Source organism: Saccopteryx leptura, chromosome 2 (assembly GCF_036850995.1).
Source record: "Saccopteryx leptura isolate mSacLep1 chromosome 2, mSacLep1_pri_phased_curated, whole genome shotgun sequence".
NCBI classification, from domain to species: Eukaryota; Metazoa; Chordata; class Mammalia; order Chiroptera; family Emballonuridae; genus Saccopteryx; species Saccopteryx leptura.
In genome coordinates this window covers 305,512,693-305,535,693 of record NC_089504.1, presented here as the reverse complement: position 1 = coordinate 305,535,693, position 23,001 = coordinate 305,512,693, and the positions used below count along the sequence as shown (strand labels likewise).

Genomic DNA, 23,001 nt, shown 5'->3' with positions numbered 1-23,001 from the left:
GTTTATCAACTTTAAACATTACCGTGGTCTTTCTGCTAGGTGGCTGAGGTTTGGCTCCCACCCCCACCCACACCCCCACTCCCAATATAGCCCTCGCACTATTTCTGGAAGGTGCATTTTAATGAGAGCCCCAGGTCATTCTGAGGGAGCAGTCTGCCAGCCACACGGAGAACAGCACCAGCTCAGGCAGGCTTTTTGGTAGAGACACTGAGGTTCCCTCGGACCATTTCTACAGCCCCTGGTTCTGTGGCTTGGCTTGGCTTCTCGAACTTGCCGAGACCCTTCCCCCAGCTCTGCGAGCTCTGAAAGGCTGGGCATGGGACCATGCTGGCAACCACACTGTTCTGGGTTTGTGGTGGGTGAGCTGCCCGGCCCTGCCATCTTGCTACCCCTTCTCACGCAGTGTCACCTGCTGAACATCAGGTGTACGGTTAGGATGAGATCTGTCCTTCAGGGACTGGCATAGCTCTGGCTCCAGCAGACTGCTGAGCGCCTGACTTCCCAAGGAGCAGGGTATTCAGACAGAACATATGGAGATGTGAAAGCCGAAGATGAGACTAACGTAACAAGGATGAATCTGAGACGCGCAGAGTGAGCGGAGGCAGGTCCGTAACATGCACTGCAAGGCTCCACTTGTGTAAAATTGAAAACCAGGCAGAACTGAAAAACCAAAACACTATATATACGCAACAACACTGGCGAAACTCATCTGCCGGGATGGAAACTAGAGGGGGTTACCTATGGGAGTGATGGTTACAGAGGATGGAGCTTCTGAGAGGCTGGTGATGTCCTATTTTTTTTTTTATCTGTGCGCTGTTTGCACAGGTGTGTTCACTTTGTGAAAACCTGAGCTGTACCCTTATCATCTGGACGCTTTTCTGGACATACATTTCCTTACAAGTGTTTCCAAAGAGAAGAAAAACCAGCCCAACCAACTGTAGGATAGGCCCCGGCAGGAGGCAAAGCCAGACACCAGGCGCTGTCCGCTGTCGGGGTGGCCAAGCACGCGGGGGCTGGGGAGGGCTGTTGCTGAGGGCCCTATCCTGCATGGCACCATGCACATCTCAGAGGTCCAGCCTGGCGCCCAGAGCGGAGTGGCCTGCTGGGTCAAGGAAACGGCTGGAAATGAGACACAAGCATGTTCCCTGGGAAGGACAAGATATTAGCCCACTCAGACTTGAGTGCCATCTTCTCCACCTGCTAGTCGCCAAGCTGTCCGGGGGGAGCATGGTGCACGGGCCCCCAGCCAGCCTCCCCGGCTGCTGGCCAACCCTGCGTAAATATTATTACACTCCTACGCATCTGAAGGACGTTAATTATTAAAACACATGCCACCCAGGGTAGTGCACTGTAATTAGGTTCAAATTAAATTAGCATCTTCTTGTAATTAGGACATCAATAATCACTCTGGCGGCACCAGTTCTCCAGCCCCTCCCAACATGGGCTGACGCAAGAGAAGGGGTCCACTCTCTCCCTGGGACGTGGAAATAATCAAACCGATAAATAAAGCGGAGGCAGCTATGCGAGCCTCTTCCTCCAGCGGCCGCCTGCCCCACTGGTAATGCTGGCAGGGAGGAGGGGTGACGGTCAGCAGGGAGGTCTCAGGAGCTAGTACTTTCCCGTGGCTGACCCAAGCCCTAGGCTCTGCTGCACCAGCCCTTAGAGCCGGCCCAGAGCCTCACTCAACCCCTTGTCTGGGTGCCTCCTCCACACCTAGGCTGGACCTGACCTTGGCACTCACTGAGCCCAGCACTGTACTGGTGGCTAGCTCAATCTTAACCTGTGTTTAGTGGATGGATAAAAATAAACTGAGAGACTGTGGTGAGTGTGCGCCTGCCTGCGGGACAGGACACCTTGCCCAGGAGTGGGGATAGATGGAGATCCACCCAGTTTGTCCCCCACCTCCTGCTGGAAGCAGAGCCCACGACCCCGACACCGAGGAGCATGCTCTGTAACTCCTGCAGGGGAAGGACTTTGGGAGAAGCTTTTGGTACTACTCATGCAAGTGCTGGTGCTAACTGGCTCCAACTACGATGCAGAGAAAACAGGCCAGTGGGTGGCTGACCTCCCGCACCCCCCATCCCAGCCCGGCCCCGGACAGACCTAGAAACTCAACAGATGCAGCAGAGAGGAAGCACAGAGCTGCGGCCAAAACCAGACAAGTGGCTGTGGCGCCTTCCGGCCTGCTGGACATCCTGACCTTTGTCTCCATCAGCCTTGGAACAGAAAGGAAGGAAGAAGTGGGAAGGTTCAGGAATCATTTCATCTGGAGAACCACGGAGGGTTTATTTTGGCGCAGAGGTAACCAAGGCAACATTAAAACAGTGAGATGATTTCAGACCCTTTCACAAAAGAGTGGGCTGGCATCTTGTCCCCCTGCCAATTGTGCTCGAGCGAATACATGCGGTGTTGGCCCTACCAGGACGTAGAGAAATGGGTGAGACAGTCATACTCTTCTGTGTGACGGATAAAAATAAAATGCGAGGCCACGGTGGGAGTGGGCTTGCCTGTGGGAGGCGGACACCCTGTCCCCGAGGGGGGAATAGAAGGAGATCCATGCAGTTTGTCCCCCACACCCTGCTGACCTCTTGGGCCCCATAAGGAGCCGGTAGGAGGAAAGCAGTTCTGATCCACCCGAGGGCTGCGGACAGAAACTGAGTCCCCGAGCAGGAAGGGGGTGTTGTGGTCTGGAGCTGACAGCATCTGCCCCCCCTCCTCGGTCCTCCTCACTCACTGCTCTCCATTGCACCCTAAGTTCTGAAAACTTTTTTTTTTCACCTAAACACAGGATCCCTGGGAAGAACCCCAGGTGGACCCTGGGCCCAAACAAGTGGATGTGGTGGCAGAACTGCCAGAAGCCAGAACTCTTGGGGGCCTAGGCCTCTGGTTTAAAAACGAGAGGCTGCTTGCTAGTCCCCACACCTCCACTGCCGTTCCCCAAGGCCTAGGACCATGTTCCGTGGCAGCCGCAGCCTCACTTCAGCCCAGAGCGTGGGGAAGAGATGCCACCGCGCTGCATCCACGTACAGGCCTGGGAAGGGCAGGGCCCGCGCACGAGGCCCCAGGATGTGGGAGAACAGGCTCCTCACTGCACAGCACGGGGCTGCTCTCGGGTCTCTCCTCTCTCAGGGCTCGGGCTCCACGGCCGGCTCTGCCTTGAGGACTGGGGGATACAGCGTCAAGTCAAACGAAGCGAGAGCTGACAATCTGGAGAGACAGGCACTCCCGGGTAGCGGCCCTGGGAGCCCCGTCTTCCAGCTGCACCCTCCAAAGGATGCACACCGTGGAGGGAGCTGAGCAGGGGCGGGGCCCTCAGCCCCGACACAGTCCGGCAGCCTGTCTGGTGTCAGCCTCCTGCTACTGAGTCCGCGGGGCTCTGGCAGGACTGCACCTGGCCTTCCCTGTGGGGACGGTCCTGGGCACTGTGCTGAGCTGCCCCAACCCCTAAGGCCCTGGAGGGTAGCCATGTGCTGTGGGTCCAGACTGACGAGTCAAAAGAGATCTGCAGCCTTCTGCAAGGTGGCCAAGGGGTCAGGCGATGCCCACCACGCCCAGGAGCTGTCAGAACTCCAAAGAACCGCCCAGCCCCCACTGACGGGCATCCTCTTTTCCATGACCAGCCTCCGCAGCGGGTGACAATAAAGTGAGACCACAGCGAGAGTGGGCTTGCCTGGGGCAGGGCAGCCTCACCCGGAGTGAGGAGCCATGGAGGAGAGCCACACAATTCCTCATCGACACTGCTGCTGAGCTCCTGGGCCCCACCAGGAGCTGGGCATAGCCATGGCTGGGTTTCTGGGGATGTGGCCAGGCATGTGGCTGACAACCGTGGGAGTCACTCAAGCATCCCCAGTCTCCTGGCTGGGGCTGCTGAGGGCTCAGGCTCCGGGCTCTACCATGACCAACAGGGCTGCAGACAGCATGACTCTTTTATTGGGCCTCCAAAGCTTTAAATACAGAAAAGGGGAGGGCTGGCAGGGGGCAGATGTGGACACGCTGGCATTTGAGAGTGGATGTATCGGAGACATCACATAATCAATAGCTGGAGAGAGCTGGGAAAGGGCAGTCTGGGACAGGGGTGAGGTGCCAGGATCACACCTGCCTTTACAACAAAGTCTGTCATGTTTCTTCCTGATTTGAGGACAATCTCTAAAAAACCACAAACCCTCATCCAAATAAAAATAGAAAGTCTGCTGGGAGACTGTGGATGGCAGAGCCCACCCCTCAGGAGACAGTGCCTGTCCCTGAGTGCATCAGGCTCCCTGCACCCCACCCTCGCCCAGATGGTGCCCTACTCGACACTTCCACACACTGAAGCAAAGCTGGACCCAATCTGTGCCCGCGGTCTGGGGTCCGGAGCTGAAACATGCCCGGCAGAGGCAGAGGTCCTGGGGTCAGGGGTGCTGGGGGCTGGGTTGGATTTCCTCCTCAGCGGCTGTAGCCAAACTCGTCTGCGTCGTCGGCTCGGAAGTCTCCGTAGCGCCACAAGTTCAACTGGGAGAAAACAGAAAATGGCTCGCCAGGGGTGTGGGACCTGCTGGGCCCTGGAGGGCCAAGACCCCCTCTCGGTGCCCTATAGGGCTCCTGAGGCTAACACTCACCCTGGCACTCTTGGCTGACTCCTGGGCATTCAGGTATTCTGTGATCTGGAGGGACGAGAGAGAAATGAAGTGGTACAGATGAGGGTATTCACAACTAGGCAGCCAGAGTGACCCTGCAGGATGTGCAGATCAGTCACCCCCTGCTCAATGGGTCCCTAGTTCTCCAGAGTAGAAACCCAAGTGCGTGGTCACGCTGGTCTCTGAAGCGCTCTTGCCATCAGCCCACCTGGCTCCTGTCCTGCCCCTTCAAGCTTTGATAAAAAGTATCACCTTCTTTTAAACTAAAAAAAAAAAAAAATCATTGATTTTTAGAGAGAAAGGAAAGGAGACAGAGACAGACAGAAACAGTGACCTGTTCCTGTACTTGCCCTGACCTGGGATTGAACCCACAACTTTTGCATTTTGGGACTCAACCAAGCTATCAGGCCATGGCTCATTTTTTTTTTTTTTTTTTTTGTATTTTTCCAAAGTTAGAAGTGGGGAGGTAGTCAGACAGACTCCCCCATGTGCCCGACCAGGATCCATCCACTCGGCATGCCCACCAGGGGGCAATGCTCTGCCCATTTGGGGAGTTGCTCCGTTATAGCCAGAGCCATTCCAGCGCCTGAGGCAGAGGCCATAGAGCTGTCCTCAGCGCCTGGGCCAACTTTGCTCCAGTGGAGCATTGGCTGTGGGAGGGGAAGAGAGAGATAGAGAGGAAGGAGAGGGGGAAGGGTGGAGAAGCAGGTGGGTGCTTCTCCTGTGTGCCCTGGCTGGGAATCGAACCTGGGACTTCACATGCAGGGCCGACGCTCTACCACTGAGCCAACTGGCCAGGGCCAGAGCTCACCTTCTTAATGAGGCCTCCGGAGACCCCATGTAAAATGATAACCAGCCCATCTCACACACTGCTGATTAACTTAGTTACTATTTTTTAAAAAAATAAAAACCTATTCTTTTATTTATTTATTTTTAAAGGAATGGCTTTTACTTATTTATTGAATTTATTCGGGTGACATTTGTTCACAAAACCATACAGGTTTCAAGTGTGCAACTCAACAAAACATCACCTGCACACTGTGTCATGTGCCCAGCGCCCCCAGCAAAGTCTCTTCCTGTCCCCATTTCCTCCACCCCTTGGCCCACCTCCACCTAGCTCCCACCCACTTTCCCTCTGGCTGTCACCACACTGTTTTCTGTGTCTGTGTTACATACATGTTTGTCTGTTTAACCCCTTCACCTTTCATCCAGCCCCAACCCCTCCCCGAGAGCTGTCAGTCTGCTCCATGTGTCCCTGCCTGTTTCTATTTTGTTCGTCAGTTTATTTTGTTCATTAGATTTCACATATAAGTGAGACCATCTGGTTTCTGCCCTTTATTTCTATTTTCTCCTTTCCCATTGCATGTGTCTTCTAACATTCTATCTCATCGACTTATTATATTTATTTTTATTGCTTGTCTCCTCACACAGAAATGCTGTCTCTTGTTCACTGAGATAAGTAGGCCCTCAATAAACGTTTGCTGAAAGAATGAACAGATGGATCAATGAATAGTTGTTTATTGCAGGGACTGGGCTAAAGAATTTTCTAGACACGAGACATTATGGGTAGCATCGTATAGGGGTCACTAAGACCTATCGTTCTATAGAGAAACTTAAGCTCGCCCCTCAGAGCAATCTCAGGACCCTGGGGGTCTCTGGGGGGAGGTCTAGAATCAGACCTCTCCTGTCCAGAGGAGACACAGGAGCAGTTCCTGTTGGGGTCTTTTTCCAAATGGATTTTCAACTTGCACAAGTGGTCCATGGAAGCACAGATCACGGCTATGCTTTGTGGGGAGGGGACAGGCAGAGGGGCAGGGTGATAGGGAGCAGAAGGCACGTGCAGACAGAACAGTGTCCGGCTCTGCTGCCCTTATCCCTCCTCTCCGAGTGAGTGTGGGGACAAGCCTGAGGCTGCCCCCTCGAGTCACTTCCTGCCCTGAGGAGGGCACGAGCTGGCCCCCAGCCCACCCCTCCAGGCTGTGTCTGTGGGATCTCAGCTGTGGCTTGCTGAGGCTGGGAAGACTCGGATGAGTAGGGAGCTACGTGGAGAGGCCACTGGTCTCCAGAACCCGGATGTACTGATCAACACTTGGACAGTGCGAACTGGTTTCCCAGGTGTCGGCCCCCGTCCTCCCAGTCCCCCTGGGAGGCAGCAAGCTCTCCTCATTTATGAAAGGGAGCCTCGAGCTCAAAGGGCTGCTCTCTAAGGTTCTCTCAGGAATAGTGGAGGCAGAACTAGGTCCAGCTCCGAGCCCTGGGGGCTTTCAAACAGGCTGGAGTGGTGTTGACTGAATCCCTTAGCACTGCCACCTGGCTCCGGTGACACTGTGTGTACGCCAGGAGATGGTTATAGACTTGGAAGTTGTGTGTTAGAGAGAAGGAGGTAAAAATGGGAGAGAAAGCAAAGCAGGCCCTGGCCCCTCCCCTGAGCCCCTGGCAAGCTCTCTGGCTGTCACCTGGGTTCATGTGTGCAAAGGATTCTAGTGTGCAGCGCATTCTCAGCCCACCTGCACCCAGTTAATTTACCATGTAATTAGCTTTTTCTTTTTTAAACACCAACAAACCGATATCCATTATCTTTCCCCAGCAGAAGCAGCGGATGGTGTTTCCCTGCCCCCCCCCCGGGGCACTCCCCATCCCCTCTGTGAGGACAGAGCAGACCCCAGGGGCTGGCCCCTGAGTGGGCAGCCACCTCCGCATCACCTACCACTTTCTGGAACTGTTTCTCCTTGCGCACCTCCACCATGACCAGTCCCTCCTTCACCAGGCCCAGCCCCACGTCCCCCTTGGAGTCTGCGAACTGCAGGGTGACGTGGGGGCAGCCGGCGCTCAGGTGCTCCACATTGAGCAGGCACTGGGTGTTCTGGATGTCCCGCACCACGCTGTCCACGGCGTCTGTCCGAGCATCCTCCTGGGGCAGGAACACAGCCAGGTTAGTGGGGAGGTGGGTTTGAGCAGAAGATGGCCGCGTGGCCCCCATCCTGGTGACAGACCTTCGAAGAAGTCTGCCAGTAGGCGCCTGTGGCTCACACCCCACTCAGCCCCTAATGAGGGAGGAAACAGGCTCTGGATATGCAGTCCTTTCCTTTGTCCCTCCCTTCCCAAGCCTATCTGCATGTCATCCCGTCCTCTACCTGCTCTGTGTCTCTGAGGACAAGTGGCCTTTTCCTATCCACAAGCCGCCTCCATTTGCTGCCCAGGCCCTGCCATTCCCACCTCTGCCGGGCCTGCCTCCAGCACCGTGACCTCACAATCCCGTTTCTGTGCCTCCACTGTCACCTCCAGTTCTCTCCAGGCTCATGTCCCCCGTCCCTGCAGACTGACTGCCCCTGGACCTGTTCTGTCAACACCTCCGCCTGTTGTTTCTCTTCCACCCACCAGTAATTTTGTGAAAAGGCAGAGAACACGCCTCGTGCTGACTCCTTCCCTTCCATATACCCCTCAGCACCTGGCGGAGGGGACTCCTCCGCGCTGAAGCCACAGGCCCTCCTCCGCCTGCCTGACCTTCCTGGGGAGCTGGACACTGCAGACCAGGTCCCTTCTAGAAGTGGCTGGTGCCTGCAACCCTGAGCATGGCTCCTCTGTCCCCTCCCACATTCCAGACTCTACGCTTGCGCATGCCCGTGGTTTTACCAGAATCCGATTCTCAGCCTTAAGCTCACTTTCCAAACCGAACACTGGGAAGCTGCCTGGAGCTCCCGCAGCCCTTATTTTGCTCTTTCTCACAAGTAAAAACCCATCTTAGGTTCCACCCTCCCGCCCCCGCCCCACCCCATTGGTGCTGAGTTCTGGCTCTTGCTCCTCACCCCCACTCTTGGGGCCCTGCTTTGGCCACCGGTCTCTGGCCTGCGTGTGCAGTCGCAGTTGTCTTCTGTCCACTCCCCTCGCACTAGAAGTAACTTTCAAGACCAGAGTTGATCATGTCACACTTCTGCTAAAAATCCCACTACACCTCTCCTGCCTGGAATACAAAGAACAAACCCCTTGCCCAGGCACGCAAGGCCTCAAGCCCCAGACCCGACTCGCCTGTCTCATCTCAGCTCAGACACTGCCTGCAAGGCCCAGGGACCCACTGCGGGGGACCAGGCTTCGCCCCAGTGCGCCCTGGCCCGTGGGGCCAGCCGTTTCTCAAGGACCCATCAAATGCTCTGATGCCACACCTCCCCTCAACTTCCTCGGTCACTGCCATCTTTTGAGTCCTGTTACTAACAAACCACCCACACGGTTTCCACCTCCTGTTAATTAGCCTGTAAGGGCCACAGAGCGGCTGAGTGTCACCGGACAGTGCCCTTTGGAAGGAGGGACGAGTGTCGACTCACATCTTGGGGCACCTGGATGAAGGCGAAGGCATACTCCGTGGCTTGAGCGGGCAGCACACGTGTGCTGAAGGCAGGTGGCAGGGTGCCCAGGCGGGTGGACGGCAGGATCTCTCTCTGCGGGGACACCAGAGAAACAACCTCACACACCTGATGTCCCTGTTCTCAGAGGACAGTTCCTGCGGCCAGGCCTCTGGGGAGTCTGATTGAGGGGCTGCCGCTCACCCACGACGAGCTTCCACTGAGCCACACGCACGGGCTTGCCCTGCAGCGAGGCCCTGGGAGAGCGTGGCGCTGGACTTGGGGGACAAGCTGGCATCAGAAGGTGAGCAGCTGTGATCACACCCTGTCCTTCCTGGGCCTGCTGCTGGCACACTGGTTGGTTCCCACTAAAACAGTCTGGACTGTTGCTCCCGGACTCAAACTGCGTGTCCATTGTTTTCCCAATGCCTTCCCTCAGAGGGGTCCCTGACTGCTTTTCTACAGGCCAGGGCTGCTCCGGCTGGGACAGCGCACCAGGGTGAGGGCCCCGGCGGCACCTGCCCTGCCCGTGGATCTGGCCAAGGTGATGGGCAAGCGCAGCCCAGTGGGCCTCTTCCCCAGGCAGTGCTGGGCGGATGGCCAGGCTAAGGGCCCTCCCTTGTAGTCCCTGAGGAGAGCGGACCGCCAACAGCCACCGCTCAGGAGCGCCCGGTTCTGAACCACAGTGCTCTCTCCTATTTGCTGCCCCAGGAGAGATTCCAGGGACTCTCCCAGGAACTGTCAACAGACTCCCAGGCCCAGTGTGTGCAGGGGGCTCTTCTTCCAGTCCCTCTGCCACTTTGTGACCGTCCCTTCCCAGCAAGCCTTGGTCTGGGGCTGTGCTGGAGACCGGCAGATGGAACAAGCCCCATGTTGAGCACAAGGACCAGGAGCTGTGGGGTGTGGAGGGCTCTCCTGGGCCCCCTCTTCAGGGCAGGGTGGCAGGAGAAGGGAGGGTATGACCGGACACTTATCCTCGGGGCCTGGATGGGAGATCTCTCAGTGCACGCAGGGCTCTGGCCAGAGATGCCAGTTTTGCCTGGTCACTCAGGGGTCACGGCCTGTTACAGACAGTAGCCACGCCCATCTGTTGTCGCTAAGGATTTCTGAAGCTTGGAGGGACCTTTGCGAGGTCAGATGACCCTGATCCAGGGCGTTGCTGTGTTGAATGACACCTGGCAGCCACTTGGGGCCCTTCTCTGGTCTACCTGTCCGCCTCCCAGTCCCTCACTCACGTTGCCGTAGTCAATGTAGAAGACGTGTACTTTGGCAGGAGACTCGACTTTCTCTACCCGGGCCCGGTACCTGCAATGGCATCAAGGGATAGCCCTGAGCAGTCTGGTCTCCCTGGAGCCTTAGTGAGGGCCGGGCAGAGGGCACAGCACTTCCCTGCCCAGGGCTCAGAGAGCACACCCACGGGTGTCACAGAGGGTAGTCCTTGGACTCCATCAAGGCCCAGCCTCGGGACACCCTGGCCACCATTTAATGGAATAGCTGGGAGCAGAGGGAGGGAGAGGGGCGCGTGTGAGGCAGATTAATGTGTCCTCGGGGCATAAAGCAACAAGACTAATGACTAGATTGATGTCTGCTGTTTAAACCTGGCACACTAAACAGCAGCTGTAATTAGCTGGCAGATCTGTCTGGGAGGCCGCAGCGGGGAATGCATCCAAGTCACTTTGTCACCCTGGGAAGACCAAGGGCCCTGCCCTTGGTAGCTCAGACGTAAGTGACCTTGCTGCTCACGTCCCAGACAGTCGGGGTGGAGGGCTGGGTGGCTGGGCTGGGCTCGCTGGGACACCGCTTTTCCTATGTGGGGTGAGGGTGTGTCAGAGAGCCCCAGCTGGCCAGGGCGCCCCCAACGAAGTTAGGATAGAGAGAGGAGGAGGAGTGCAGCTTCTGCACTTCAGAGGCTGGCTGGACTGCAGGACAATCACGGGCTAAAATGCGGGCCCAGATGAGCTCTAGCGAGCAGCTGAAGGTCAACTATACCCTGGTGGAAACCAGGCTATGGGGGCCAACGCCTGCAGCCGGGCGGAGCCCTGAGGACAGACCTGCCGTGGCTCCCGCTGCTCAGTCGGCCGAGCGGCTTACCATTCCCCATCTACAAACTTGGCAATGCAGAACTCTCCCCGGCGAGGGGCGTAGGTGCCCTCGACAGGAGGGTGGCTGGCGATGTCATTGCGCATGTTCTCCATCAGCTTCTCCAGCTGGGTGCCTGACGGGGAGGAGAGAGAGAGAGACCGGGGCACAGGGGTCACTGGAGTGTCGCCCCCGAGGGCTGGGAAGGTGGCCAACAGGTTCTGCACAGTGCCCGTGGCACCAGCACCGGCTCGCTGCCACCCTCGGAGGGCCCTCTTTGGTCTCTACTTGAGAGGTTTTATGCTGTTCTCACAAGCAGGCTGGTGACTTGCTGACACTTTAGGTCTCAGAGGCACACCATTTCCCACTCCCAGCTCTCCCATCCACTGGCTGCGCTGTGGGAGCCCTTGGGAACATTCTGGGGCTTTGGTTAAGGAGGTAGAGAATGCAAAGGGACGTGGAGCAAGGTCGGGGCCAGCCAGCCTCCTCCAGGGTGGGAGCAGCCCATTTCTATAAGAGCCGGTCCTGACGCGGGCCAGAGAGGTGGCGACTGACCGCAGGGGCTGAAGTGGCAATGAAGGGTGGGCCCCACACAACCTCAGACAAAGAAAGGGCCCCAGAATTTGAGCCATGGAAATGGAGAGCAGTTCTGAGAGCAGGGCCCAGTCTCAGTCTGTCCAAACTTGGCCACTCTGACTGCAAGGTACATGCTGAACTGGACTCCTGGTGCTGTCAGGATGCGGCTCTCCCTGCCACCCCCAATTGAGTGCCCTCCTCCACCAGGGTGGGGCGGCCGTGAGGGGCAGTCTCCATCTTTGCCTTGTCACTTTGGGGCCCTGCAGCTTCTTGTTTGTTTTTTTTTTGCCAGGTTTAGCAACACCCAAGCTCTTCTTGGGTCTCCCCCCTGGCTCCCCCCTGCTGTGCCCCACAGCAAGCATCCCAAGCAGCTTCTCCTTCCCATCTCTCCTGGCCCTGAGCCCAGCTCTGCATCAGATCCGTCCATTCCCTTTTGCTCTCCGACATCAGGGTGGCTGGGTGCACGTGGATTCCTCCTTCCATCCTCAGGGCCCAAGGCCACACACACTGGAACAGGTGCCTAATGCATGTATACCTGTCAGCGGCCTTATAAGTTCCTTGTCTGGGTTTATGTTTCTGCCACTACATGGTGCGCTCCTCCGGGCACAGACCATAGCTCACGCGGTTGTTCACTCTCACAAGGCCTAGCAGAGCCCCTGACATGTACAGGGTGCTGCTTAATAATTCAACAGCATTGAAGATGACCTCTGCACATGCACACGAGAAGGTCTGGCCACTCTCAAGCCTAAGCACAGGCCACTTCCCAGACTTGTTTCAGAATGGGGGCTTTGGATGTAGCTACCCTTCCCCCATCCAGCGGTAAACATTCTATTAATTCTCCTGAGATAGTGTTCCTTGCCAGACAGTAACATTTCAGGGGCTACGGAGAAGCCTCACATAAGACAGGTTCCTCCTATACTTGGTCTATTTTTATTTTTTTGCTCCAAGGCAACAGCAGACTTTGCCTCCTGCAAACAGGCATAGCCCTGTGGGAGGTCCTTACACAGAGACCTGGTGGGTCATTTATAGCTAATGGCCACGTTTTCATCATTCCATCAGCTCCTTCCCCAAGGCCGGCTTTAATTAGGAGAAGGGACAGAGTGAGAGGATGTCCCAAGGGGCATGTCCCCAAGGGAGATGACAGGCTGCAGGAGGGAGGCTGCATGCTGAGGTTTATGTCCCCGGGTTTCATGAAACCATGGGAGGACAAGGTTTTCTTTGGAGCCTCCACGACTCTCTAGGTGGGGAACCATGAAGTGACTCACTCCCTTCTCCAGTATTCTAAGAATACACGGTTTTCTCCTTAGTTCTCTTCCTTTATTTTTTTGCCTTGGCGGCGGCTTGCTGCAATGTCATAGCTTCCTAGAGCTGACAGAGACAGCCAGGCGGGGGACAGGGCAGGCACAGGAAGCCTCTGAGATCACATCCTGGAGGGTTCCAGTCCTTGAGGCCTTGAACCCTCAGGCTCTGCCCCTTGGGGACTTCAGGGTCTTGCTCTCATTTGAGGGGAGTCCTCTCCAGCAGGACCCCAAGGCCAGGTGGAGACTCAGCTGGGAGAGCTGTTGTACCCTGGGTGGGTCCTGGGGTTTCCTCCACCCAAGGTCCCTGAGGGCACCATCTTTGCTGTCCCTCTGTTCAGGAACAGCTCTTGCTTCCACCTGGACCACGGCAAGACTCTCCCACCATACCACCCAGACCTGGAGGCTGGTCCTCTCGGCCTTCTGCCCAAGGCAGCGGCTGGCCCAGCGCTGGCCAGGATGGCCGCTGACCTCAAGAGAACCTGGTCTTGGAGGCTCGTCAGCTCCGTCGCTACCCCTCCCTCACTTTCTCCCCCTCCCAAGGAGAGCCAGCCCAGGACTCAAAACGGCCAGTTTTCCTCAGTGAAATGATATTACCACAGAGCATCTGCCGGGGAAATAGCATTAGAGAGGAAGTGGTTGAGCTAAGGCTGTGGGCGACCCGAGTGGCCTGGCGGTGGGCTACGGAGCCAGGCGGGGCCGCCCCCTCCACTCGGGGGGCTGCTGAGTGCCAGTGACATCTTCGGCCCCCTCTGCCTTGCAAGGATCTGGCTCCCTGGCGGTAGAGGCGGCTGAGGAGCCTTCTCCTCTGCACCCAGCTGAACTGTTTCTCGGTACCGGGAGGGGGACAATGAGAAATTGGGCTCGCGGGGCCATGTGTGACCACTGGAGGTTTCTACTGCCCCGCCCTCCAGGAGCCTGGGGTGTCTGCCTAGGGCCCCCTGGCCACAGGGTACAGCACTGAAGGGCAGGAGGAGGATGGAGAGAGAAGGTATTTTTTTTATTTTTATTTATTTATTTATTTATTTATTTATTTATTCATTTTTAGAGAGGAGAGAGAGAGGCAGAGAGAGAGACAGAGAGAGAGAGGAGAGAGAGACAGGGAGAGAGAGAGAGAAGGGGGGAGGAGCTGGAAGCATCAACTCCCACCCATATGTGCCTTGACCAGGCAAGCCCAGGGTTTCGAACCAGCGACCTCAGCATTTCCAGGTCGACGCTTTATCCACTGTGCCACCACAGGTCAGGTGAGAGAAGGTCTTTTAGAAGGACCGCCTGCAAATGACTTCCCGGAGTGCTTCCTGTGTCCTCGGTACGTGGCTGCCATCCAGGGCTACGGTAACCTCCAGGGAAGGAGCAACCCCGGCAGAAACAAGCCCACGCTCCTCTCCTCTGCTCACCTTCCCAAGGAAGCTGAGGGGGAGAGGGGCAGAGTGACACCAGTCCTTGCTTCCTGACCACATAGACAATCTGTCCCATGCTTCCTGACAGATTCTGAGCGCTACAGATACTCATGCCCAGCATAGCCGGTGTCCCTGGGAGCCAAACAATCACCTGAGAGTCTCCGAGCAGCACCAGACAAGATTGGCTACCCCACCAGTCCTCAGACTATCTGCTCAGTGGTGTCCAGGGCCCAGTGGGTGGGCAGTAGGGGAGCTCTGGAGGCGGCTGGACCGCGCCAGGAGCTGAGGCAGCAGTGCTGGGCCCGGCCTGGGCACTCACCTGTCTCCACATCCTGCACGTAGAAGTGCAGGTCGTCAGTGATCTCCGTCACAAACACTGGCTTATAGGTGGCCGATCGCTCCTTCTCCTCCAGCACGGGCGTCACCTCCTCCACGGGCTGCTCCTCGTAGTGGGCCCAGACCTGAGTGTGATCAGCAGACGGAGGAGCGGATGAGGAAGGGCAGTCAGAAAGGATAGCGGGAAAGGGGGGGTCACCCCAGGAGTGAGTTAGTGTGGGAGTCACTGCAGTGCATTCACATGGTGATGGGTCGAGATCCTGGAACCCCTTGCCCTGGGAGGTGAGGGAAAGTGCTCGAAATTCTGATCTAGCGGTTGGTTCTCAAATTGTGGTGGGCACCAGAAGCCACTCACTGGGGAGCTTACAAAAAAACACAGGTGCCCGAGTCCCAACCCAGGCCTCCCAAATGGGGGTCTGTTATAAAGGTCCCGGAGAAAGCAAAACGAAGCAGGCATCCGGTTGATCTCATGCATACCAGGAGGACCTCGGGGTGGAGCACTTGTGGGTCCCCATCCCCCCCATACTGCTCTGCGGGTCACTCTGAACTGTCACAGGGCTGCTGGCACTCCTGAGGCTCTGTTAGCGACAGCCCTGGGCCATGGAGGGGAGGGCTCATCACTGTGCAAGAATGCAGCCTCCCTGTCCTCGTCATCCCAAGCAGGCGGCTTGGACCCCGATCAGAAGCTGGGCTGCTCCCCTGCACTGTCCCCCCATCCCAGCCCGGTGCTGTCGGGGCTGCAGCAGCTCCGAGCTGATTCTACGTGACAGCGTGTCAAGTCCAATCCTGCGGCCAGGAGATTATCCGGGCAGTGAGGCCTGTCAGAGCAGGAGGGGGTGGGACACTGTGGGGACTGGACCACACACTGGGCCCCACAGGCACACACAGGAACAAGGAGTGATAAAAGCACTAGCCCCAAACTCACTAGGGGCCACGTGCCATTCTAAACACTCTCCAAATACTGTATTAACTCATTTAATCCGCACAGCAACCCTGAGCAGAGATTAATTTCCCACTTTAAAGAGGAAACTGAGGCACGCAGGCCTGCTAGAAGCCGTGGAACCCAGACTTGAACAGGTAGCCCGGCTCTAGACCTCTTTAAGAGACTCTGCAGACAGAAGGCAGTGCTGGGTGGTGGGGAAACCTACAGCTGGGAGGCGCAGGCTCTCGTCCTGTCATTTTGTCCTTTAATTTGTCGTTTGACTTTGGTCAGCCATGTGCCTTTGCTGAGTCTCCTTTCCTTCCCTTGTAAAGAGAGGTAGTTTGAGCACATGATCACTTGGCTGCCAGGCAATTCCTGGGTGGCCTCAGACAGCAGATGAAGGGCTGAGATGCTGGAATTACTGAGCCACCCTGGGTCACACCCAGAGGCCACACTCCAGCTTTTAATGTGGCACAAATGTGCATCCTTCCATCAGAAGGGGAAGCAGGGGCCCCGAGGACTGAAATGAGCAATAGGAACTTTCCAAGCCTGCCCAGGAGTGGCCGAGGGAGACAGGAGAGACATCTCCTGGGTCCGAACTTCTGCCAGCCACACCGAGTAGTACCCTCTGCCTTCTGAGGCTGAGCTTGTGGGCCCCTGGTCTGGGGCTGGGCTCTAATGCAAATAGCTCCTAACCATCCGTCCCTTCACCCGGCCACTACCCTCATCAGAAGCATTTAGACTCCTCTGCTTCAAACCTTCCTTCCCACCCCAAGGCCTGGCCGCCACAGACAAGGAGGCAGGAAGCAGAGCTTCAGTTCGATCAGATCACCACATGCCCTTATGAAGAAGGGGTCCCTAGCCTTTAGACTTCCCTGTGAAAGGGCCTCCCCAATCAGAGGTTGTGGCACAGACCACTGAGAGCACTCTGGGGACAGCCCCTTCTTTCCACTTCCAAGGCCTACATCCTGCTGAGGCGGAGGCTTCCTCCTGGGCCCACTCGCTGGACGTTCCCCAGGGAAGTGACTACTGAGCCATTCACTCCTCTCCCCCTCTGGCTCTCAGTCCCTCTGAGATCCTTGCAGCTTGATCATGGACTCTCACTGCCTCTGAGGGAAGACTAGCCCTGAGTGGGCCCTGAGCCTGGAGACTCATGGACTCTCACTGCCTCTGAGGGAAGACGGGCCCCGAGTGGGCCCTGAGCCTGGAGCGTTCCGGATAAAAGCTGATGTGCGGGGAACAGACTGACAGGGTGAGGGCAGAGACAGCTAATGACTCTGTAAGTAAAGGAGCCCCAGGCGACAGCAGCAGGTTCCTCCCGGGGAGAAGGGCGAAGCTTCTCTCCTGGCAGGAGCAGGTGGCAGCAAGCGGGAGGTCAGGATGATGTGAACAACAGCACAAGGGTGGCCTGCAGGTCCTGGGACAGGTCCCACAGCTCGTGGGTGGCCTGCAGGGGTGTGGGTGCCCACTGCTGCCCGTGAGGTGAGAGGACACCAGAAGCATGCCGTCACCAAAGGGTGGAGGAGGGAGAGCTGCTCCCAGATACAGGAACGCCGTTTCTCAGAGGGCCTGCTGGCCCTTTGCAGAGTAGAGCCTTGGAGAGCCCACTTTCCCTTGGGTACTGGGGTGACCAGCCATTCCCTGGGGCTTGGCTGTCAGTGGCCCTTGGCAGGCTGGTAAATGCAGTCTGACCAGGCAGCTTCTTAGAGGGAAGGAGTCAGATGAGACAGGCTTGGTTGGCCATGTCCCTACCCTTAACGTGGTTCATTTCACCCGTATTGGCTTAGGTTGCCCTTCTGCAGAACTAGGGCAAGGAGGGAACAGACACATTGGCAAGACACCTGCCAGATGTGCCGTTTCCCCTCAGCCAGCCCCAGCCCTCCTATAGTGCAGATCCCTGACCAGAAAAACCCAGACCCCTTCTGGCAGGAACAGTAAGTGTGTCCACAGACACACAGTCAGTGCCTATGGCTCTGCCCCAGGATCCTGGTGGAAGGGAGAGCTGGGCAGGGACCTCCATGGCCAAGATGCTGGGCAGGATGGGGTCTGGGAGCTGTGAGTGCTCTTGATCTTTGAGGAGACAAGCTTGAGACAGGCCTGGCAGCAGGGAATGCTGGGAAAGCCACCAGAGGGACACCCTGGGCTGCAGTCGTGTGGAGAGGCCCCAGCTCCTTCGGTCAGGGTGGTGGCAGCTCTCCCGCTTTCTGGCCAGGGCCAGGGTGGAGCTGTTACAAAGGGCCCAGAGAAAGTGAAACCAAGCAGGCTCTGGGTGACTCTCAAGACAAACCTGGGCACTGGGGTGCCTCTGAGATTCCTCCAGGGCTACAGACTCACGTGCGGAAAGGGCAGGAGAAGCAGCCCCCTCCTTCCTCATCGGCTCTGTTGTGCCAGTTCCCATCCTGCGAGGTCCCTTTTACCTCCTGGGGCTGCGGCTGCCCCAGAGAGGGCGCCCGCCTGGCCAGGCACAGGCACAGCCCGCTTAGGAACGGGGGCTCTGTCCTGTCCTGACACTGTCCCGCCCTCCCTCCCTGGGGAGCCTGGGTCCTCCTCCCGGCAGGAGATGGGCCATGTGGACTAGGCTCTACGGCTGGAGCCTTTCCTTTCTGAATCCTATTTAACACCACTGCTTAGGAGGCGCCAGGGTGGCTGGCATGGAGCCAGGCGGTGGAGGCCTTCAAGCCTGCAGTGGGAAAGCCAAGCTCAATAAAAGCCACTCAATGGCCACACCAACCCTGTCCAGGGTCCTGCTAGGGCACGAGTGCTGGGGGAAGAGGACAGAGGGGGAGTGGGAGGGGGAGGAAGCCCCGTGTCAGCCTCCTGCAGAGGACGGGGAGGGCGGGCCAGCCTCTCAGTCAGGAGAGAGTGCACAGGTGGACAAGGCCTGGCACGGGGACCTCACAGCCGGGGAAGCAGCAGTCAGACCTGCTCACAAACACGGACACACAAACCACCTCACTGAAGACTTCTGCGTGCTCCTCTCCTCCCTCGAAATCTTCAGCATCACCTTTCCCCAGTTAGCTCTCAGGCACCACTGTGAACTCTGAACCCCAGATGTACCTGTCTCTCAACAGCTCAGGCAGCCTAGCCGGGGTCACACGTGGGGACAACTCAGATACACAGTTCACTGTCCCCCAGCTGACCACCTAATTCTCCCATCTGAGTCCAGCCAACTCTGAGCACTGCTGCAAAGCCCTGCTCATGCTGCTCCTGGGACCCGGCCCCACCAGGCAGGGGAAGCCACGTGGGATCCCCGGGGCCTTGAAGAGAAAGGAGTGCAGAAAAAGTACCCGGGAGGAAGGCAGGCCCCGCACGGAGAATGCCGTGCTGCATTTTAATTAGGCTGGAATAAAAACATGCAGCCTGTGTAAGTAATTAATCACTGGTAATTACTCCTCAGCGTCATCACGTGGCACCAATGTAAAGATGACTTGGGCCCTTTCCCATGAACCCACTGTGCAGGAAACAGACACCCGGTTCAGCCCCCGGCCAGGGCCCCCTCTCCATCTCAGCCATGTTCCCTCCTCTGTCCCTTCCTGGGTCCCTTTGGGGTCCCTGTTCTCAGGACTGATCAGATCTGAAGAGGCAGCTACTAGGCTCACATGCTGAGGAGCTAGGGAGCAGGGCCAGGGGGCAAAGATGTTTCCAGAACCTGGGCCTCAGAGGCTGTGGTGGGCACACTGACCCCCAGCTGCCAGCTCTGCGCGAAGGTGCAGCCCCATGCCGCACCCTCCAGCTCCTGGCAGCAGGCAGAGGACATGGGGGCAGCAGTCTGAGTTCAGCTGTCACAAACAGGAGGTCCAGAGGGAGCTCCTGTGCTGTCGGGGCGTGGCTGCCGCTCCCCCATCACTTGAGGAAGTCAGGGTTTCATGTGAGTGGACCTGGGACAAGGAAGGGCGGAAGCCCCCTCCGAGGCCTCAAGGTGGCCCATGCCACCAAGGCATGGACAGTCCCTTTCATCTGTCCTAACACTGGGGCTACCTCTACCTGAAGTCCATCCACCTGCATGAAGGGGTTGGTCACCAGCCCTCATCCCCAGGGTACGGAAGAAAAGCGAGATATGGGAGGGTGTCTGGGCCCTGTCTGGGGGAAGTGACACATTCTCCGGGGAGGAGGCTGGGAGACACTGAGGGAGGTGACGGCTGTGCCAGGCTGGAGGAGAACGAGGAGCCTTCAGGGGCCCTAAGCCCCCACCCCCTTTGGCAGGTGTCTGGGCCTTGGCTCTGGGAGGCGAGCTGCAAGCCAGATGGTTGCCCCATGGGGAAGAAAACGTGTATTCCTGAAACAAATTTACGGCTCAGCATGGTCGTCCCACAGAATCCTTCTCAGGCTCAAGGAAGGGCTGACAAATTGGCAGTTGCAGATTGCTCCCCGTTATCGGGCAGGGCTGGAAGTCGGTGGCTATAGGCTGAGTGTGTGTGGGGGAGGGTGCTGAGCCCACCTCCCCACCACCAAACCCACTGGGCTCCTTAATCGTCCATTTGTTTCCAAAAGCGGCTTTCCAACCCACCCCCCTTGTCTCTTCAATGCAGTGTCTGCAGAGACTGATGGGCTGTGAATCTGCTGTCTTAACAGCTTTATACATCTCCTGGGGCCACTTCCAAAATGGGCTTCCCTGCAGGGCAATGTGAGGACGTTCAAATGTGGGCTGCAGGCAAGGGTCAGGGCTGGGGAGGAGCAGGAGCGCCCATCTCCTGCTCCAGGGGCTCCCCAGTCATTTCTCTCCGGGACCAAGGTCACCTCCCAGACAGCTCTCTGCTGCAGGTCCACGAGGCGGGCTGCGGGCCCACCTCGGTCTGCAACAGGCTAATGGCTCAGGATGCCTACGGTGGCAGCCTTGCCCTTGGTCTTACGTGGTTCCCAACACGGGGTCTGCAACCAAAGAGTGGCTCAGTTGGGGGTGACAGAACCACTCTGTATGTTGTATGAAGGCAATTGTGTCAGGGGGCAGGGGTGAAAGGAAGTGTGAGCTGGGGGAGCGACACCCCCCACCCCGCCCTATCCCACACCACACCTTCTCCTTCTTTTGCTTGGCGGCCTCCTCGGCAGACAGCAGGGACTTGTAGTAGGAGCTGCGCTCCGCGGTGAAGTGGACCTTGGAGAGGGCGTGCTCCACCAGCAGGACGGACAGGTTGGCGCTGTCGATGTGCAGCCAGCCGATGAAGTTGCCAGCCTTGTCCATGCTCTCCACCTCCACCTCCACCTGGGAAATGGAGAAAGGGGAAGGGGGCGTCAGTCTGCGGGGCGCAGCCTGAGTGTGCAGGGGAGGGAAGCGGTGCTGAGGCCCGGCGCTCACAGGCCCTGGGCAGCCACCGCCAGGCTCGTTCCACCTGAGCTAGGAGAGGGAAGGGATGTGCTAAGCAGAAAAGCGGGAGCTTCTGAGAGGCCCCCCTGCACTGCCACCTCCCAGGGCCCCCCTTTGCTTCAGTTCTGTAATCTGGGGTGATTTTTAGCTTCTCACACCCCTGGATCACCCTTGATAGATACATTGCTCCTAAGCAACTTCAAAACCCCCTTCCTTTTGGCAGAGAGCTAACAGGGTAAACTTGACTTCTTATAGCTTAAGCATGGAGTCCCTGTTAGCAGAGTGTGTGCGTGCTGGGGGTGGGTGGGGTGGGCTGGGGGTCAGGAGTGGGATCAGAGGACAGCTCTGGGTTCATCCCACTGTTCTTCAGTACCCTCCTCCAATTCTGCCGGGAAAAGGCAGTCTCAGGGGAGCAAGGCAGTCCCGCAGGAGAGGGGAGCGTGTGTTCTTCCTGGAAGAGTTGAATGAATTCATGCTTAACAAAGCCGAGGAGAGAAGGGATGGGACAAGTAAGGAGAAAGATGTGGGCAGGAACTGCGCTGAACCCAGGAGGAGTTAGGGGCGACCCCAGCAGGAGGTTGTCCCGAGGAAGAGCAACTGCTGTTAAGGCCAAACCTTGAGCTGGGCTCTGGGGCTGAGCTCCAGAACCCCAAGGGGCACCCACAGGTCTCTGAGGCCCCCTCCCCGGGAGACCCAGGACCCCTGACTCAGCACCGACTCTGCTCCCGCAAAGAGGGCGCCCTCCCTGCCCTGGCCCTTGTGGAGCTGATCCGCTTGTGCCTCGAGGAGGCAATGGCCCAGGAAAAATTCCTTCTGTGATTTTCTCCCAACTTCTTTCTTCCCCTGCTAAAGGGCACTGTAAAATCCTTTGCTGCCAAATGTAAAAACTTGTATTAATTTAAATGGCTTCAAGCTCGATTAAGCAATAAAATGAATGTCTAAATACCTGGGAGTTCTCTGAAGCCTGAGCCAGAGCCAGCGGCAGCAGCCTAGGGCAGAGGGTTGGAGGGGCGAGGCTGGGGGGGGGAGCAGCCCGCCCACCTGGTGAGTTCTGACTCAGCAGGGAGAGATGGCAGAGGAGATGACTCCCTGGAAGGTGACAGAGATGGCATGGGTGTGCAGAGAAGGCGGTGGGAGAAAACGAAGGAGCAGGGCCAGGGAGGAAGGACCCCAGCTTCTTCCCCTTCTTGGGCACCCCCTTCCTATTTGAGGTTCACAGCTCACCCTTCAAGTTCAACAACGTCTGCAGCTGAGATGTGGTATAGAGAGGGATATGCAGAGTTTATAAGAACTAAGAAAAAGGATACTGTATGTTTAGAATCAAACCCAACTTGATATTGTAGAGGGGAAAATGAGGCATAGAGGAGGGAAGTGTAGCTACTAAGGGGCTACTAGCTAGTAGAGTACTCCTTTCTTTCCCCATCATACCTCTGACCCTCCTCCCCCCCCCCCCCCGCAGTTATAGCCTGCTCCCTCCACCATCAGAACTGTGGGGTTTGCACCTCACTGGCAGAGCCAGGGTGGAAGTGTTGGGGTCTGCTCTACTAATACCGCACCCAGCTGCTGAGGAGCAGAAGCAGGGAGAACCGGCATCTAGAACCTGTAGATGTCAAGACATGCTTCTCCTTCCTCTCGTTCTGACCATTCATTGATTGGGGGCCTGCATTGTGGGGGGAGAAGGGCAGGTGGACAAAATGGTGCTTTGATCAAAACATGTGGCTCAGGAGCTCACTAGCTAGTAGGGCAACTAAATTCACTAAGGTGAGTGACGACTTCCTGAAGAGCCTTCTGCTGCCTTGTGAAGCCCAGGACACGGGCGTTCCTTGGAGGCACAAGGGGGACAGAGGGAGAGGCTGCTGGACGGCTGGGCGCCCTGCAGCACGAGGGCTAAGGACAGAGGGAGAGGCTGCCGATGGCTGGGCGCCCCGCAGCAGGAGGGGGACAGAGGGAGAGGCTGCCGATGGCTGGGCGCCCCGCAGCAGGAGGGGGACAGAGGGAGAGGCTGCCGACGGCTGGGTGCCCCGCAGCAGGAGGGGGACAGAGGGAGAGGCTGCCAGTGGCTGGGTGCCCTGCAGCAGGAGGGCTAAGGACAGAGGGAGAGGCTGCCAGTGGCTGGTGCCCCGCAGCAGGAGGGC

The 23,001-nt window shown here is 57.5% G+C and overlaps 1 protein-coding gene across 1 annotated transcript in view; it reads right to left on the bottom strand.

Annotated features, from left to right (window-relative positions):
• Positions 1 to 3,908: 3,908 nt before the first annotated feature.
• The window catches only part of SND1 (staphylococcal nuclease and tudor domain containing 1), a 444,392-nt gene continuing 425,299 nt past the window's right edge, over positions 3,909 to 23,001 (bottom strand). Inside the window, exons 17-24 of the mRNA XM_066362596.1 lie at positions 20,576 to 20,764; positions 14,626 to 14,767; positions 11,045 to 11,168; positions 10,189 to 10,258; positions 8,936 to 9,049; positions 7,324 to 7,527; positions 4,599 to 4,643; positions 3,909 to 4,491 (exon numbers count right to left, since the gene is read on the bottom strand). Coding sequence (XP_066218693.1) covers positions 4,426 to 4,491; positions 4,599 to 4,643; positions 7,324 to 7,527; positions 8,936 to 9,049; positions 10,189 to 10,258; positions 11,045 to 11,168; positions 14,626 to 14,767; positions 20,576 to 20,764 — 954 coding nt within the window. The 3' untranslated portion in view covers positions 3,909 to 4,425. The remainder of the gene's footprint in view (positions 4,492 to 4,598; positions 4,644 to 7,323; positions 7,528 to 8,935; positions 9,050 to 10,188; positions 10,259 to 11,044; positions 11,169 to 14,625; positions 14,768 to 20,575; positions 20,765 to 23,001) is intronic.